At 53.1% G+C, this 17,051-nt stretch overlaps 1 protein-coding gene across 7 annotated transcripts in view; it reads right to left on the bottom strand.

Annotated features, from left to right (window-relative positions):
- ATP2B4 (ATPase plasma membrane Ca2+ transporting 4) overlaps positions 1 to 17,051 on the bottom strand; it is a 98,582-nt gene that overhangs the window by 36,932 nt on the left and 44,599 nt on the right. For all 7 annotated transcript variants that reach the window (XM_047840115.1, XM_047840109.1, XM_047840112.1 and 4 more), the window contains exons 2-6: positions 14,413 to 15,073; positions 2,843 to 3,040; positions 1,965 to 2,222; positions 1,394 to 1,519; positions 576 to 701 (exon numbers count right to left, since the gene is read on the bottom strand). In XM_047840115.1, coding sequence (XP_047696071.1) covers positions 576 to 701; positions 1,394 to 1,519; positions 1,965 to 2,222; positions 2,843 to 3,040; positions 14,413 to 14,605 — 901 coding nt within the window. In that variant the 5' untranslated portion in view covers positions 14,606 to 15,073. The remainder of the gene's footprint in view (positions 1 to 575; positions 702 to 1,393; positions 1,520 to 1,964; positions 2,223 to 2,842; positions 3,041 to 14,412; positions 15,074 to 17,051) is intronic.

Genomic DNA, 17,051 nt, shown 5'->3' with positions numbered 1-17,051 from the left:
ATCCTTCCCTCCTCCAAGGAAAGAAGGAATGCCTAGGGAAAGGGGAAGACTTCTTTTTCGTATCTCTTCTTCATTCGCCCTCTGTGTTTCCTCCCTTCAGGAGCACGTGAATGGCAGAGACAGGACTAACTCCGGGGGGAGACATTACCTCTCTGTTCCCACTCTCCTAGCTGTGTCTCTCCTCCCCTGACAGCCCACGGTTTTGGCAGTTTACCCTCAGCCTTGACGGGTCATTTAATCCCCCACGTTTGCGGAAGAAGGGTTGGGGGGTTGCACGGAGGGCATCTGGGGCCGGAGCACCTAGCCAGCTCCCTTGGGGCAAGCTTTACATCTTGCCCCTGCACAGCCATTAACAGACACGGGAGTTGAGCCTCAGAGGTGACCTGACTTGGTTTTCATCAGAGCACCCTGGGGAGCCAGGCTTGACATCTTTATCTCGGCAAGACGTTCAGATATCTGTGCTCTTCATCCAGCAGCTTCTTCCACGCAGATGTTCCATCCGGGTCTGTTCTCTTGCCTCCCGCTTTGTCCGCGGGCACGGGTGGGAACAGAATCTCATCTCAAACGCCCCTTACCTTTTTTCTTCTTCTCCTCCTCTTCTCCCTCGCTGGCTCCCAAAAGGGTAAAGATGATTCCAGTCTGAGAGTTGATACCCACAGCCGTCACTACCATCCGGCCAGAACCTTCCATGACATGGGTCCCTGTGTGAGAAAGGAGAAGGTGGGAGGAGTGTTGTTTTTTATCCCTAGCCAGGCTTTGGTGTGGAACGCAAACTTAGAAAACAACAGTCCCTCTTCCTTCCTTCCCCACGGATAATGATCCGCTCGGCAGATAGTGGGAAACCGTCAAGAGCTGGGCCCATTTAAAGTAGACCGAGCACTCCAGCTGATTCCAACGGGTAGCCAAGGTTGAGAATCACTGTTCTAGAACGCTGGTTATCTTTACTCACCCAAGTGCTGTTGCTCCCAGCTTTAGCTAATATGGTTGACCCTTCAACAACACGGGTTTCAACTGCACATGGATTCTTTTCAATAAATACATGTACAGTTAAAAAATAAGAATCAAATCAAATCAAATAGACCGAGCAGACTGGGGGGTAAGGAGAAAAGTGTGTCTAACTGCTTTAGGGTAAGACTCTTTCCCCCACCCCCACGCCCACCAGCAGCGCCCTCCCAAGGCTCCTAGAGCACTTGCTGTAGAGAACCTCTTTTAGGTTGCCCGATAACCCTGTATGCAACCCACCGATATGCTGCTGCCCCAGATAAAGCTAGGGGAAGGCGAGGGGGTGGGGCCAGAAGGGAGAGCGAGGCCTGGAGCAGGTCTCCGTAGCCTGGCTGGCTGGGGGGGGTAGAATGGGAAGTAGAATGGGGGCCGAAGCAGCCAGAGGCCATACCTGAGAGCAGCATTGGGTCCCTTTCCACAGACTTCTTGACATGGTCTGATTCCCCAGTCAGAGAGCTCTCGTCAATCTTGAGATCGTTCCCCTGGATCAGGATCCCATCTGCGGGCAGTAGGTCACCTAGTGCACAGAGGGGAAAGGGCAACAGGGAAAGAGGGGAGGAAAGAGCTTGGCAGAGGGTAGGAACCACCCAACCCCATTTCAGGGCTGCTTCCACGGGCCCTGCCCATAGGGCAATGGCCCAGGGGGGTACCTGGAGAGCCTCTGGAAGATGACTTCATCTCTGACAACCTGTCAACTCCTTATGAACTAACGGTTACTTCTCATGGCCTCAACATTATGGATTTTTAACCCTAAGACACACAGGGTACAAGTCTGACACTTTTTGGGGGAGAGTTTCTTCTTTCTTTAGATCCTTCTCCACAACCTCCTTCCCCTGACCTAGAAGCTAACACGATTGCGGTCTTATCTTTTTGGGTCTTCGGTGATTCCCAGCCCCCTAGGCCAAAGGACCTAGCCCTCAGATAGGGAGGGTGCCACAGGTACAAGAAACACGAGTGCTCACCGTATTTGATTTGGGCGATGTCACCCACCACGATCTCAGCCACGGGGAGCTGGATGATGTGACCATTTCGGATCACGGAGAATTTCTGTTCCTTTTCGATGCGGTTCTGCAGCCCCCGGAATTGCTTCTCTTTGCTCCAGTCATTGAAGGCAGTCACCAGCACCACGATGATCACGGAGAACAGGATGGCTGCCCCCTCAATCCAGCCGGCTTCTGCCTCTCCTTCATCTTCCGGGCTACTTACGGGTAGACCACACTCTAGCCCAGGGAAAGGAGAGAGTGGAAGGGTCAGCTGGGGGCCTTTCGTTAACATTCAGAACGGAAGTAGTGTCTCCACAATCCCCAGAACGGCAAGTCAGGGAAGGAGAATAATAGAAAATAAAACCCTTGGGTAGTAGAGCCATCCGCTGAGGGTACTGGAGGATGGCACGATTGGGCACCGTCTCGTCGCCAATAGAATTATTTGCGTGCTAGATAGCACGAAACACGTCATTGCCAATGACTGGCCAGTCGCATGTGCAGAACTTATGATTCCTGACGTGGTCAGGCTCCAGGTCTCTGCTATTTCCCATGATGCCAAATAGCTGGCGGGGGGGGGGGCACTGGGGGAAGCAGGTTTTGTTGGTTGGGTGAGGGTAGAGGACTCCTGATATTCTGCATGAGGATTTGATGGGAGAAGGGGAGGAAGACCCTGGAATCAGGATGGGTTGGAAGAACAGCTTACTAGCTACTTGCTGGTTTTCTTTGGAGATCCCTGCACCCCCCCCCCCCCGCCCCGAATTTTAAGCTACACCCTGCCAACCGCTAAGACCAGTGCTTATTGGAGGTGCTGGAAAGAACGCCGATCAGAGCCGCGCTGGGCTGCTGTGGACACTCACGTTCGTTTTCTTCACCGGGGGGCCGATAGAAGGACAGGACGAGGGAGATGATGGCTGCAATCTCCAGGATGATGAGTGTGACATCTTGGAGGGCTTCCCACACTAGTTCTAAGAAGGTCTTGGGCTTTTTGGGGGGGATAAAGTTCTGTCCGAACACGTGCTTACGTTTCTCCAGGTCCGCAGGGTTCCCAGACAGACCTGGGAAGGAGATACGAGTAGGGTGAGCAGGCGAGCAAAAAGGGGAAGAAACGAAGGACAGAAGAAGGCAGTTGAAGGACCGAAAGAAAGACCCTCCGCTTCCTGTTCTGCCCAAGTATGAGATCCAGCCAGGGTGACCAATCTCCCCACTTTGCCCAGGACGCGGGGGGGAGGGCGCGCGCGTGTGTGTGTGTGTGTGTGTGTGATACCCTCAGTCTCAAAATGGGCAAACTGGGACAAGGTGGTCACAGGCGGCCACTGGCTGCTGCTCTGTCCCCTGGGTAAGCTAACCTAGATCTAACACCTCACCGCCTCCTCCCAAGGATGCTGCAGGCTCCAGCTCTGAGAACACAGACATTCAAACGGTCCCTGGGGCTGACCGAACTTTCCTCTCACATTAACATGTAACTACTGCTGATGATTCTACAACAGAGTCAGCTTCCATCCACTGGCTCCCACACAAAGGCCCGGAAGAATAAGCTCTCTGCTCAAGGTCACGCTAGGAAGCTAGGAGACGGCCGGACCAGTTGTCCCGATTGGAAGTTCCAGGGGCTTTAGGAGAACAGGAGAGGCTTTCGGACTCCCAACTGTGGCCATCCCCTTGAGGCACATGTTCCCCCGTTGTGTCACCTCCCCCACAGACACAGATACACACCGCTCAGAGGTGCTACCATTCTAGTAAGTACTGTGGACTTAGAGAAGTACTACTTAGACTAAGTATTAGGTATTAAGAGAAGCACTATTATTCACATTGATTGAAAAGAGAACACAAAGGTGAAGCGGCAAAGTCAGACGGTATGCAGTCCTTGATTACCAGCACGCTCCCCTCTAGCACATATGCTTATAAACCTGTACGAGTGTGCACCCATATTCCAGACATGTTCCAGAGAGAAAAGGGATAGGCAGAATTATTCTCTATTCTCAGTGCCGCCTTTATTTCAGGACTTTTTTTTTTTTTTTTAATGTCTATTTATTTTTGAAAGAGAGAGAGAGGGGGAGGAGGGGCAGAGCGAGAGTGGGAGACACAGAATCCGGGGCAGGCTCCAGGCTCCGAGCTGTCAGCACAGAGCCCGACGCGGGGCCTGAACTCATGAACTGTGAGATGGTGACCTGAGCCAAAGTTGGACGCTTAACAGACTGAGCCACCCAGGGGCCCCCAGGCCTTATATTTAGGCTCCTCTGCTGGGCCCCTGGAGGGGGCTATACTGTAGGGGAAGGAGGGAAATCCTAAAACTTCAACGGATGCCAGGTGGCATTTCTCAAGTTGTTTACCCAGAGCAGCAGATAAGCCCTGGGCTTGGCACCTGGAGCTGCACTGTTCCATGGGTTCCCACCCACAGGCAGGGTGGGACGAGCTTTGTCTGGGGAAAAGAAAGTCCTAGCAGAGGAGAGAATCAGAGGGCAGGGACACTCCATGAAGCCTCACGAGGGAGAGCAGGGGACAGGAAGCTGCAAGGAGAATTGGAGATGCTGATGCCAGAGGGCTGCTTCACACTTTGGTCAACAGGAAGGGCTATTCCCCCGGTGGGGAGGGGGGCGTGGCGTGAAGGCAGACCTCTACTCTCCGTCTCTGCTCAACAGGACCCAAGAGTGGTAACTTAAGTGGCAAGAGGAGAGATTTGGGTCAGACCTCTGGAAGGTACTCGGACAGAAAAAGACTTGGGAAAGGGGAAACCAGAAGGGGTGTTGCTTGTAGGGTCTGAGATGGCCTCCATTTCTGGATCCAGAAGACAAAAACCATCAGGAGGGGTACTCAAGATACTCCCCTGTCTGGGAGGGTAGACGAAGGACCCTGAGTGGAGGGAAAGTGTGTGTGTGTGTGTGTGTGTGTGTGTGTGCGTGCGGGGTCGGGGGGCGGTGGTGGTGAACTGGCTTCCACACTGTTGGAGTTGGGGAATAGAGACCACTCTCACCTGCCAGCGCTCAGTCTGAGAGGGAAAGGGGGAGCCGGTCAGGGAAGCGGTGCCCATATTCTAATCCAGGGCCTCCTGCCTCCCAGTGCCCAGATATGCCACCCTGGCCTCTGGCTGAGTGGCGTAGCCAACTCTGTGGGGGAGTGGGTTTGGCCAAAGCACTAGAAGCAAGTTGGGCTGCTTCCCAGAGGCTCCCTGCCTCCACCGCACTGCAAAGTCGGGTTCCCAGTGGGAAGGGAAAGCAAGGGCCTGGGAAAGGAGTGTTTCTGGGCAGGGCATCGTGACCCCCAGGCAGGCAGAGGCGGAGCAGTCGGCGGGTCCTGGCCGGTTCTTTCTCCCCGAGGACCTGAGAGAGCGAGGCTGTGCCAGTTTGGGACCGCTCTACTGGAGGGCCAGGTTTGCTCGAGGGAAACAGGAGTTCTGATCATTTGTTCATCTCCCCGGGGACGTTTCTCAAGGAAGCAGCGAGGAGATGCCATTGCCCCCTTACCAAGGTGAGTAGATGACTGTGAGGGCAAACCAGATACCAGAGACTAGAGGTCATCTTAAGGGACATCCCAAGACCCCAACGGAGGCCAAAGCCACAGCAGCAACAACAATCTAGCTGAAAGCACCCATCTGAGGTCACCCTGCCCTCTCTGTTCTCAGATTAATACCCTGTGACCTCCCTCTTTCTCTCTCGTGCTCTATCCATTCAGCCAGCACATCCTGGCAGCTTTATCTTCAAAATATACCCAAGGTCTATTCCCTTCTCACTTTCCACTGCCACCGTCCTGGTGTGAGCTGGCACCCTCTCTTGCCTGGGTGATGACGACTGTCCTCTAACTGGTAACCTTGCTCCCACCCCTGCTGTCCTGTGCCCCGTCTCCTCCTAACACAGTAGCCAGAACGATCTTTTTCAAACCCAACCCCTGGCACTCACCTACTGGTGGCTGTTACTTGGAGTGAAAGCGGGCACCGGGGCCTTTATGATGGCCCGTAAGGCCCCTCAAGAGCCCCCGGCCTCCCACCCCTCAACTCCTACTATTTGCTCCTTGCCCAGCGAGCCTTCCTGCCATGCCCTGAACGCGTTCGAGAAGCTTCTATGTCAGGGCCCTGCAGTAGCTCCTCCTTGGCTCAGCTTGCTGTTCACTAGCTCATTCTCTTACCTCTTTCCGGTGTTTGTACACCGACCCCGACCTCACTGATTTAATAATATGGCTTCTCCGCTCCAGCACTCTCGATCCCCTTATCCTGTGTCACTGTTTCCTTCCACAGGTCTTCTCCCCTAATATGTTATATGATGTGTTCATTAGGTCCGTCCACCCCCCCCCCCCCCCCCTCCACGAGGGCGGGAGCTTTGTCTTTGTTCCTTACGTCTACAACAGTGCCCGGCATTGTACGCATACAAATGTGCTGAATGAACTGAATGGATGAGTAATAAATCAGGTTGCTAACGTTTAAGTGATTACTGGGTGCCAGATGCTTCACCAGGCACATTGGTGCCTTCACGTTCAGACGCTGCAAACCCCTATGAGACAGTTACTGTTACCCCATTTTACATATCAGCAGACTGAGGCCTGGAGAGGTTATGTAACTACTCGGGCTCGTATGCGACACAGTCTATTCCACTCCCCAGGAAGCAGCTGCACGCCCACCTACACGCAGAGGGGGCTGGGGTGTGGAAGCGGCTTCGTTCCAGGGTGACTAACTGGTCCCGCTTGGACCGGGACTTCCCAGGTTTGGGTCCCGAAGCTCCCGCCTCCTGGAAACCACCCGGCACCCCCTGGGTCCCATAGCTGGTGGCCCGCGTGCCGCTTTCCTCTGCGCCTCTACGCCAATCAGCCCTGATCCCACGGTTTACAACCGGGCCGAGTTAGTGTCTCCTTCCTGTCCTCAGCGATGGTGCCACCGGGTCTATCAGAGTCCAACCTATGAATCTCGCACTCGACACAAGGTTCATTATGGCCTTTTTTGGATCCAAGCAAACCAAACGACACACATTACGGAAAACAGAAAGGTCAGGCCTTGCTCTTGCCTCAGTGGCCTCGAAGTCACACACGAACTTCCTGTTTGCCATGTTCTCTCATCTCTCTGCTCCACCTTAAGTCACCCTAAGCTGTTGCAGTAGCTATCTTAAGAAGTCAAGTGGCCGTCCCAGTTCCCAGTGTGCCCTGAGGCAGGGAGGGGCCTGTGGGGACTGTTAGCAAAGTAGCCTTGGGAATCCTCACTCGGACTTGTGGCAGGGCACGGGAAAGCCTGCGGGCCTGGGAGCTCAGCCAATCCCCAATTTTGGGCTTTTCATTCCATTCTTCCTGCCCCCAGAGGCTCTCAGGCCCTGCTCTCCACAGAGGTAACTTCGCATAAATCCTTGTCTAGCCGAGGACAGGGTATTAGACCCTGATCTCTGCAGTGGCTTCTCAAATACGAAGCTTCCTGGAGAGAAGCTTGGCAGGGAGAGAATGCTGGAAACACAGGAAAAGGATTTCCCTTAGAAATACATCAAAAAAAAAAAAAAAAGAGAGAGAGAGAGAGAGAGAGAGAGAGAGAGGAATCTTTGTCCCCAAGAACATGGGAGAGAGAAAGCCCCACCCAAATCAGGAGTGCTTTTGGCTCTAAGAACCAGACTGAACACATGAGCTGGGAGAGGCGACAAAGAATGTCAGGCTCTGAAGTCATCGCCCCTACCCCGTGCTGGGGAGTTTCACGGCCCCTGCCCAGGCTGGCAGGAGACGGAATACGCAGCAGTGGAAAATCTGTGTCTGCTGTGGGTCTGTGCGGGGAACCAGGGCTTGGGAGGAGAGGCGGCAGCCCGGCCCTCTGTGGCCTGGCTCCAGCAGGGAAGGGCCAGGGCCAGCCTCCCTGGGACGCCAAGCGCTGTCGGCAGCGGCACCCCTCACGAGAACCAGCTCAGCCCCAGAAAGGGTGGGGCTGGGTCAGACATCACGAGGGACTTCCCAGCTGGCTGAGTTATGACACCTTGCCAAAGAGAAGCAGACTCATCTCCCACACACATAGTACCAGGGACAGGTTGCCCTGGGTGGGGTGGAAGGCAGCCCTCTTTGGTACAGGAGAACAGGCAGCAGAATACCTTTCAAGTCCTACCTTAAAAACCTTGCGTTGGGGGGGCTGAGGGGAGGGGGAGCTCGACATCAGCACAGGGACCGCAGGCTTTCGGCAAATGCCACGACCTCAGCATCTCTAGCCTAGCACACCCACAGCTCGGAGATGTGCTCTCTGGCTGCTGGACCTCCAGCCCCTAGAGAGAAAGCCAACTCCTCAGGATCACCGCAGGAGGATGCCGGACTTGGGGAAGAATGGCCCCTTCCTGATGCTCAGTGCACACAGCCCCGCAGCGTCGGCGGGGAGTGTCTCCCTTCGTCTGGCCCTCCTCTCCACGCCTTTTCTGAACACCCCAAAGCTGGCGCAGAGCAAGAAAGCTCCCTGGTCTGCCCTCCGCAGCCCTCTGCTCGGCCACCTGCTCCCACACCGCACGCGTGTGCTTCCCTCCAGTGTCACGCTCCCCGGTGCTCACACGTCAGAGCTAAATAAAAAGAGTGAAAGCCCTACTTCCAAGGGTGGATGCGACATCTGCCTCGGCCCAGGAGGGAGTGCTATCTCTCTCCCCCACCGCCCCTAGCTGATGTTCCTTGCAAGGCAACAAGAAGGTCCAGAACGAAACAGAACTTGCAAGCTTTTCTGCTGAGCTGCGAAAGGAATTCGGCACAAAGGGTTCCCGGCCTGGAAGTGGGGGCAAAGTAGTGGGGGGAGGGGGTGGTTCTCAGGCTCAGGAAGACTCATCCCCTCTCCCCATCAAGACTGCCCTGTCCCCTGCCTGGCAGCATTGTGCCAGCCATCCCAGAAGCCCGGCTCTGGGCAAGGAGGGGCTGAACCGAAAAGAATTCATAGAGCCTGGGGTTGGGCTGGGGAGGGAAGGTCCAAAGCTGTCACGCACTGTTGGCCTCACTCAGCCCTGGGCGCACAAATCACACAGGGGACTCCCAGGATGCAACATGGAATCCCCTGCAGGGGGTGGAGGAGGGGGGGAGGCTCCGAGGGAGGGCGCTTTCACTCTCTTTCTCAATCACCTATTTTCCTCATTCCAGCTGTTGAGACTGCTTCCCCTGGGGTTTGGTGGAAACCTTTCCCACCCCTCCGTAAAGTACTCAGTATTTCTTTGAAGAAGTTACTAGACTTGCCTCAGCTTCTCACATCACAGCATAGCTGCTTTCTGGCTGTTTCGCTGGCCTGCCCACCTTCTCTTCCCTTCCCTCCAAGATGTTCTTCTGGCTTGAGTCTCTCTCACATCTTAAAGTAGCACTAATAGATCTGCCCCAAGCACGATGGGCAGAGAGGGCCAGACTGCCAGCCTCTGCAGCCATGCCCACGTGCATTGCCTTCAGGATCACTTATCTGGCCTTTTTGGTAGCCAGTCGGTTGAGTGTCTGGACAAGAGTTGAAGGTGATGGCTGTGGGGCAGAGGGCCAGAGGAAAGAGAGGTGGCTCGGCTATGCTTCTCTTCTGGAATTGATGAGCTCCTAAGAACAGGTAGTCTTTTTTTTTTTTTTTTTTTTTTTTTTTTTTTTAGTTTCTTTATTTTGAGGGGGGAGTCAGAGAGAGCAGGGGAGGGGCAGAGAGAGAGGGAGAGAGAGAATCCCCAGCAGGCCCTGCACTGTCAGTGCAGAGCCCAACACGGGGCCCGAACTCGCAAACCGTGAGACCATGACTTGAGCTGACACCAAGAGTCGGCCAATTAGCCGATTGGGCCGCTCAGGTGCCCTAGAAGCAGGTGCTCCGAAAACACGCGATCCGCCCTAAAGACAGGGAGGAAGATATCAAAGAGGCCAGTTATCATCTTCCTCTTACGTCCGTTGCATCTCATATCCACTCCCCTGGTTCTGTACCCCTCCCCACCCCTACGCTAACATTCTCTAAAGCAGCGGCCTCTAAGTAGGGGGCACACAACCATCTGCTGGAGCGTGGGAGAAGCACCAGAACTTTTTATGACTTCATCCACTTCTATTTCTTGCATCTCTTCCTATGTAAATAATACTAGTGTTAGAAGCATTAATAGTAATATAGTAGAGTTGTGGGTAAGCATGTATTATTTATCACGTGCTCAGCTTTTTTCCAGATTGAAAATGCTACTGGAAGGGCGGCTGGGTGGCTCAGTCGGTTGAGTGTCCGACTTTTGATTTCGGCTCAGGTCATGATCCCAGGGTCGTGAGATCAAGCCCCGCATGGGGCTCTGTGTTGACTGCGGAGTCTGCTTAAGATTCTCTCTCTCTCTCTCTCTCTCTCTCTCTGCCCCTCTCTCCAACTTGCTCTCCCTCTCAAATAAAAAAAGCAAACAAAGAAAATGCTACTGGCAATTTCAGTCTGCACATGGAGGAAGAGCCCATCCTAGCGCGCGTGCTTTTTACTCCCCAAAGAATCTCAGCTTCCCAAACTTAGTGGCTGCCCAGTAACTATGCAGGGCGAAGATGCCGCCATTTTCTGTCAGGAACATTCCGCGAGTGCTAGCAGCTGCCGTGGAGCACGGCCAGGCCTCAGCTTCCCCAGGCAATCAGAGGTACAGCGGTCCATGCTCCCAACTAGCCACGCCCACTGACGGGGCAGAAGCCACGGGTAATATTAGCACTGGGTCACAATTAGACATTTTATCAGCCATTGAAATATAGAGCAAAGTTTTGAATTACCTGTGCTTCTGAGACTCTCTGTGTTCCTGCTCTAGCCTAAGAATAGTCTATTCTGTTCTACCCAGTCGTAAGAACTTAGGGGAGGCATTTAAGCCTTTGGACCTGGAAGGAGGGGAGGGGGATGAATAAAATTAAATCCCACCTGCCTCTAGAATTGTGTAAATCCAGTATAATAAAACCATGCTCGTGTCATAAATATTATAAACTCCCAGTTCCATAAGGCCTCTTAAAGCTATGGTTTAAAAAAAAAAAAAATCTGTCAGATCTATATAGGTGATGCTATCAACCCAACAGATAATAAAAAGGAAGGGTCATACTCTAGGAACCAATTTCCCCAGCCTTACTTCACCAGGTTACCAACTACCAGAATTCAAGCACCAGGTGAATGTCTTTATTCTTTTTGTTTTTTAATGTTTATTGATTTTTGAGAGAGAGAGAGAGAGAAAGACGCTGAGTGCAAGTGGGGGAGGGGCAGAGAGGGAGACACAATCCGAAGCAGCCTCCAGGCTCTGAGCTGTCAGCACAGAGCCCGATGCGGGGCTTGAACCCACGAACCGTGAGATCACGACCTGAGCCGAAGTCGGACGCTCAACCGACTGAGCCACCCTGGCATCCCTCTTTTTTCTTAGTCTGCAGGGGCCTCCCACAGGGGACAGGACTACAGTAGGTTGTTAGGCACCTCAGTGCGGTCTCCTGTGACCAGGCTGGCTTTTTACAGCATCCGCTCTTTGAGGCACCTGGAGAGTGAAGTTCTTTTCTCGGCCCTGCTGCACGAAACAGCTCAGCATTGCCTTTGTCTGGGGAGAGACTTCTGTGTCACAGCTCCTCTGTGCCTCCTTTTCTATGCTCGCATTCCTCGCACATGCGAGGAGGTCATTGTTGGCACGGGGGAATAAACATTACTCATGGAAAAGTTGTTTTCGGACTCCCTGCCTCCCCAGCTCCAGGACCGGCCCTATGATTAAGTCTTACACGGAAACAAATCAGGATACAGACTTGTGATCTAAGGAAGCAGGAGAATGGCGGCAGACAGCTGCCCCACTGGTAGGGGGACTGGCCTTGGGGCATGGCCGGGGCCTGTAGCAGGAGAGGCCATCAGAAGCCATGGCTTTCCACCACAGGTCTGAAACTAGGAGTGGGGAGGAATCTAAGGGCATTAGTTACATCGACAACATTTGCTGTCTGATGGTGAGATTAAAGCAATGGAATGGAAGCTGTCTGGGAATCAGGGAGGAGCTATGAGAAATGGATTAGGAAAACTGGGAGGAGAGTCTGGATCCTTCTATCAGGAGCGTCCCAGGTTCCAACTGATTTGGACTCCTGAGCTTTGCTTTGTGAGAGAAACGACTGGCCAAAGCCATCAAGAGTGGTATAGGAAGGGGAAAAAGGAAGATCCTGCCTGCATTGCTCAGTGAAAATAGAGTGCGAATAGCCTCTGTTTAAGGTCAACACTACTACAAAAGTGGCAGAATAAAGAAATCTAGCTGACAAGAAGCAGTGCCCAAAGGGCAGTCATTAGATTCTAGGCAGAGGGCAAAGACTGAGCCGTGGGAGAGCGACCAAGCCCTGCCATCTGAACTAGATCTCTTTGACATCCAGAGGTGAAAGGACGCAGTGGCCATTGGTTGCAGTCATACAAACAGGAACCTCTCCAGAGGAAATAATACATCACACTCCACGGGCGCTCATACTCTGGCAGATACCTTCAGACATGTGGGCTCCATTTTAAAATTTTTTTTTTTTCAACGTTTATTTATTTTTGGGACAGAGAGAGACAGAGCATGAAGGGGGGAGGGGCAGAGAGAGAGGGAGACACAGAATCGGAAACAGGCTCCAGGCTCCGAGCCATCAGCCCAGAGCCTGACGCGGGGCTCGAACTCACGGACCGCGAGATAGTGACCTGGCTGAAATCGGACGCTTAACCGACTGCGCCACCCAGGCGCCCCTGTGGGCTCCATTTTAATCTGCGACAGCTCATTAATTGAATACCCATCCTAAGCTTGAGCGCTGGATGCACATGATATGTACGTGGAATCCCAATATTTTAATCCCGATAACTGAATGGGCTAGGTATTAACATCATTTTCAAAGAAGGAAGAGACTCAGGGCGGTTAAGTAAACTGTTCAATGATACTCAGTAAATGGGGGAGCTAGTGTTTGAACTCATGAGAGGTAGGAAACTGGATTCTAGCAGTCAAGAGAACATGGAAGGAAGCTCCCTCAGATTGCGAAGAAAACAAGACATGTTAATGTACAGATATCTAGATAAAAATCTCTCGCTCGTTCGCTCTTGCTCTCTCTCAATCCTAAAGAGTCTGGAAAAGAGACTTGGACTCTTGTCCAAGTCCAAGTCCAAACTTACAGCACTGGCTGGGGGTCAAAACTTCTTAGACTTGGCAAAAAATATGATGTAGGTTCCAAGGAAGGCTAGAAATAGTCTACTTCAAGAGGCTAAAGGCATCTGAAGGACAAGATCTTTTTTTTCTTAATATTTTTTTAATATTTATTTTTATTTTTGAGAGAGAGACAGAGACAGAGACAGAGACAGACTGCGAGTGGGGGAGGGGCAGAGAGGGAGGGAGACGCAGAATCCGAAGCAGGCTCCAGGCTCCAAGCTGTTAGCACAGAGCCCGACACGGGGCTCAAACTCAGGAACCGCGAGATCACGACCTGGGCCAAAGTCGGATGCTCAACAGTCGGATGCTCAACCGACTGAGCCACCCAGCTGCTCTGAAGGACAAGATTTCTGATTTACCTAATGCTACTCAGCCATGTCCTGCCTCACTGACGGGGCCAAGTAAGACCCCGTAACACAGATGCTATAACCATGCATAAGTGAGAAAGGAAGGTTCCTTTGATTCTGTCTCCATTCTGATGAGGCAAAATTTTACATTACCATGGCTTATTGGGCAACTGAAGTGAGCCAGGCAAGCACGAAGCCAGGTTTTCCGTTCTCTTTTAAAAGCACATTAAGAAGAACTATATATTTTTTTTAATTTTTTTTAAACGTTTATTTATTTTTGAGACAGAGGAAGAGACAGAGCATGAACGGGGGAGGGGCAGAGAGAGGGGGAGACACAGAATCGGAAGCAGCCTCCAGGCTCTGAGCCATCAGCCCAGAGCCCGACGCGGGGCTCGAACTCACGGACCGTGAGATCGTGACCTGAGCCGAAGTCGGACGCTTAACCGACTGCGCCACCCAGGCGCCCCAAGAAGAACTATATTAAAGCGTGCCAGGCAGGGTTGAAAAAAGTCATCAATAATTCCCTGACACGAAGCAAAGTGAATAATCCAAAGGTACGGTAGGTACTACCCTGTGATTTGCCCCCCTATTTCTAGCTGTACACGATAGAGAGATGCCACGTTGGGCGGATGCACTGGGTCACTGTTTTTGTGCCCGTTCTCCCCAGTTACACTGTGAGATCGGTGTGGGGCAGAATTGTATTTAAGTTCTTCTGTAATCAAAGACTGATACTGAATAAGAGACTTGATCGCTTACTGATAAAAGCGTCTCTAACACAAACACTTGTAAAGCAGAGCCAAATCCTCTCCTTTCTGTAAACTGGCACAGAAAAAGGAAGAAAGTCCGACCGTCAGCGAACACCATCGCTGGGGAAGAGATGGCTCTCCGTGGTCTCACCTCCTTTCAGAGGCCGTGTTTTTCTCAAACGACCCAGATACACCAGTGAGGTCTCTTACTGCCCTCTCGAGAAGCCGGGAAACCATAGTTTTGAACACTAGCCACCTTCCTCTGATGCCCCACCCCTGGTGTGGTTTTTACCTTCCACGGGGTTGGTTTTCAGTCTACTGCAGAGATTCGTCACACCCCCGTAGTGGACGTTGATCTGGTTGATTGCGTCGGTCGAACGTAGCTCCATGAGCTTCCGCAGGTCCATTACTGTGCAGCCAAACTCCCGCTCGTGGCTCTCAACCATCGAGTTGGCCGGCAAGGTACGTTCTGTTGGGTTCGTCATTCTGCCTGCTGTTACCCAGCCCCTCGACCAGAGAAAATGTGGCTTCCCTTCAACTGGTCAGGAACTCCTGACCTTCTGCCTCACTTCTTACTTCTTGCTTCTCTGGGAGCCTGGGTAGGAAATAGTTGGACTATATCCTGTGCAGTGAGCTTCAGGGTAGCAGCCTCTAGCCCAGATCCTTTTTTGTGTATGAAGCTCGGCAGCGAGGGGAGGAAGGGGATGGGGGAGCCGAGTGGAAGCCGGACCACGTGTCACGACGATTGGTGTCCCCAGGTGGTAATGGAAGCCGTTGTCCAGGGTAGGTAGGTTCCTAGCTTAGACCAGCTTGCCCAGATGGAGGTATAAACAGGATGTGCGTGTTACCATGGAGGCTACCTTAGCAACAACCGGCAACTGCGGTGGTAGAGAGGCGGCAGGAGAAGGAGGAGGAAGAGGAGGGCTCCCTGGATACCGCTGACAACTGGATCTCTGGAATAAAGATTCGAAGACAGACAAAAACAATTAGAGCAGCCATGAGGATCCAGCACCTGCGAGGCAAGAGGTACTCATTTTAGGGCTTAGATGACAGCGGGTGCCTGAGCTGAACCGATCGCCGAGGCCTGAGCTGAGGGATCGGACTCAGGAGGGGCCCGCCTCTCCCTAGGAGGCCCCAGCAGCCTGTACACCCCCACGGAGAGGAGTAATTTCCGATATACCCCAGTCTTCACATCACGCCATTCTCAAGCCAAGTGACAATCTGGCGACTTCAGGAACTTGGAAATAAAAGGTTTGTAACCCCTAATGGCTCTCACGCTCTCCATATCCATATGAGGGCCCCATATGAGGGCCCCATATCTATCCATATGAGGGCCCCACTGTGAACTCCTTTAGTCTGATCTTAACTCTAACTGGGGAGAAGAGGTCAGAAGAGGAGTCCAGACCAGAGTGGCCTGGAGGGTGGCCTGCCAGTCTGCCCCCCGCGCCCCTGAACCCCGCGCCCTGTACCCAACACCCACATTGATAAACCAGGAGGGCAACCCGACAGAAGATGCCCAGATGCTCCGGGGCCCCTCCGAATACTCAGCCTCCAGCCCGCTGCAGCTGTGAGCAGGTTGGGGACTACGTTCAGGTCTTGGAGCTAATAAGCCCCATCCCTCCAAAAAGCTTTTGCCGTCTCCAAAAGGGGAGAGTAACATGCTCTGGCAGTTGGCAATCCAGGGTGCAGCCTTTCTTTTTTTCTTTTTAATTTGTAATGCTTTTATTTATTTTTGAGAGAGAGAGACAGAGACAGAGTACTAGTGAGGGATGGGCAGAGAGAGAGAAAGACACAGAATCCGAAGCAGGCTCCAGGCTCCAAGCTGTCAGCACAGAGCCCGATGTGGGGCTCGAACTCACAAACTATGAGATCATGACCTGAGCCGAAGTCGGACGCTCAGCCGACTGAGCCACCCAGGCGCCCCCAGGGTGCAGCCTTTCTACGTAAACGGGACAGAAGGACCTCTGAGAAGGAGGTTTGCAGCGTATGGTTTCAGTGTTACTCGGGGTGGCGGGGATAAGGCAGCTATCAGTTCAGATAGAACCCAGGGCCATGGCAAGGTCAGCAGGAAAGCAGGGTTAGCCCGCGTGTGAGTCAGCATCGGAGGGTCTCAGATCAGCATTTCTCCCCTCAGAAAGGCATGTGCGGCCCCTCTGAGTGGGAGGAAGGGCGGAGCTACGTGCAGGTGAGGATCTAAAGGGCTGAAGGTGGCCAGGCTCCCCCTGCCCCCCGCCCTGGCCCTGTTCTTAGCTTTAGAGAGCAGCTCCTGCGTGTCGTGGGGGACCCATCGTCACACAGCAGCCGTTTAAAAAAATTTTTTTTTTTTCAACGTTTTATTTTATTTTTGGGACAGAGAGAGACAGAGCATGAACGGGGGAGGGGCACAGAGAGAGGGAGACACAGAATCAGAAACAGGCTCCAGGCTCTGAGCCATCAGCCCAGAGCCCGACGCGGGGCTCGAACTCACGGACCGCGGGATCGTGACCTGGCTGAAGTCGGACGCCCAACCGACTGCGCCACCCAGGCGCCCCAGCAGCCGTTTAAATGTGAAGCGGCTCTTTCTGAACGCGGCACCAGAACATGGGGGCCCAGCCCTGGTTAGACAGTCCCCAGTGACTTGAGTTGTTACCAGGGAGTGGCAAGGATCTCGGGACAGCCCCTCTCTAATACATAGATGACATCCTCACTTGTAGAAGGCGAGCAAAGAGGCACAAGAACCGTCAGAAAAGGGCTGGGCTCTTTTACCGGTTACTTTTCCCCAAATCACGTGTGGCCAAAGTTTCCTACCAATCCTGTTCCCGGCAGGTCCCCTGGGATGGAGTTGGGTACTCCTCCCTCCCCCAGTGTTCACTCTGCCTCCTCCTTTTATCAGAGATTTTTAGAGCTACTCTGACCTACAGAGGGCTAAGCAAGGAGGGCTTTGCTTTATTG

The sequence above is a fragment of the Prionailurus viverrinus genome, chromosome F1 (genome assembly GCF_022837055.1).
Source record: "Prionailurus viverrinus isolate Anna chromosome F1, UM_Priviv_1.0, whole genome shotgun sequence".
In the NCBI taxonomy this organism is placed as follows: domain Eukaryota; kingdom Metazoa; phylum Chordata; class Mammalia; order Carnivora; family Felidae; genus Prionailurus; species Prionailurus viverrinus.
The sequence above is the reverse complement of the archived record's forward strand: the minus strand, read 5'-3'. Positions and strand labels throughout refer to the sequence as shown.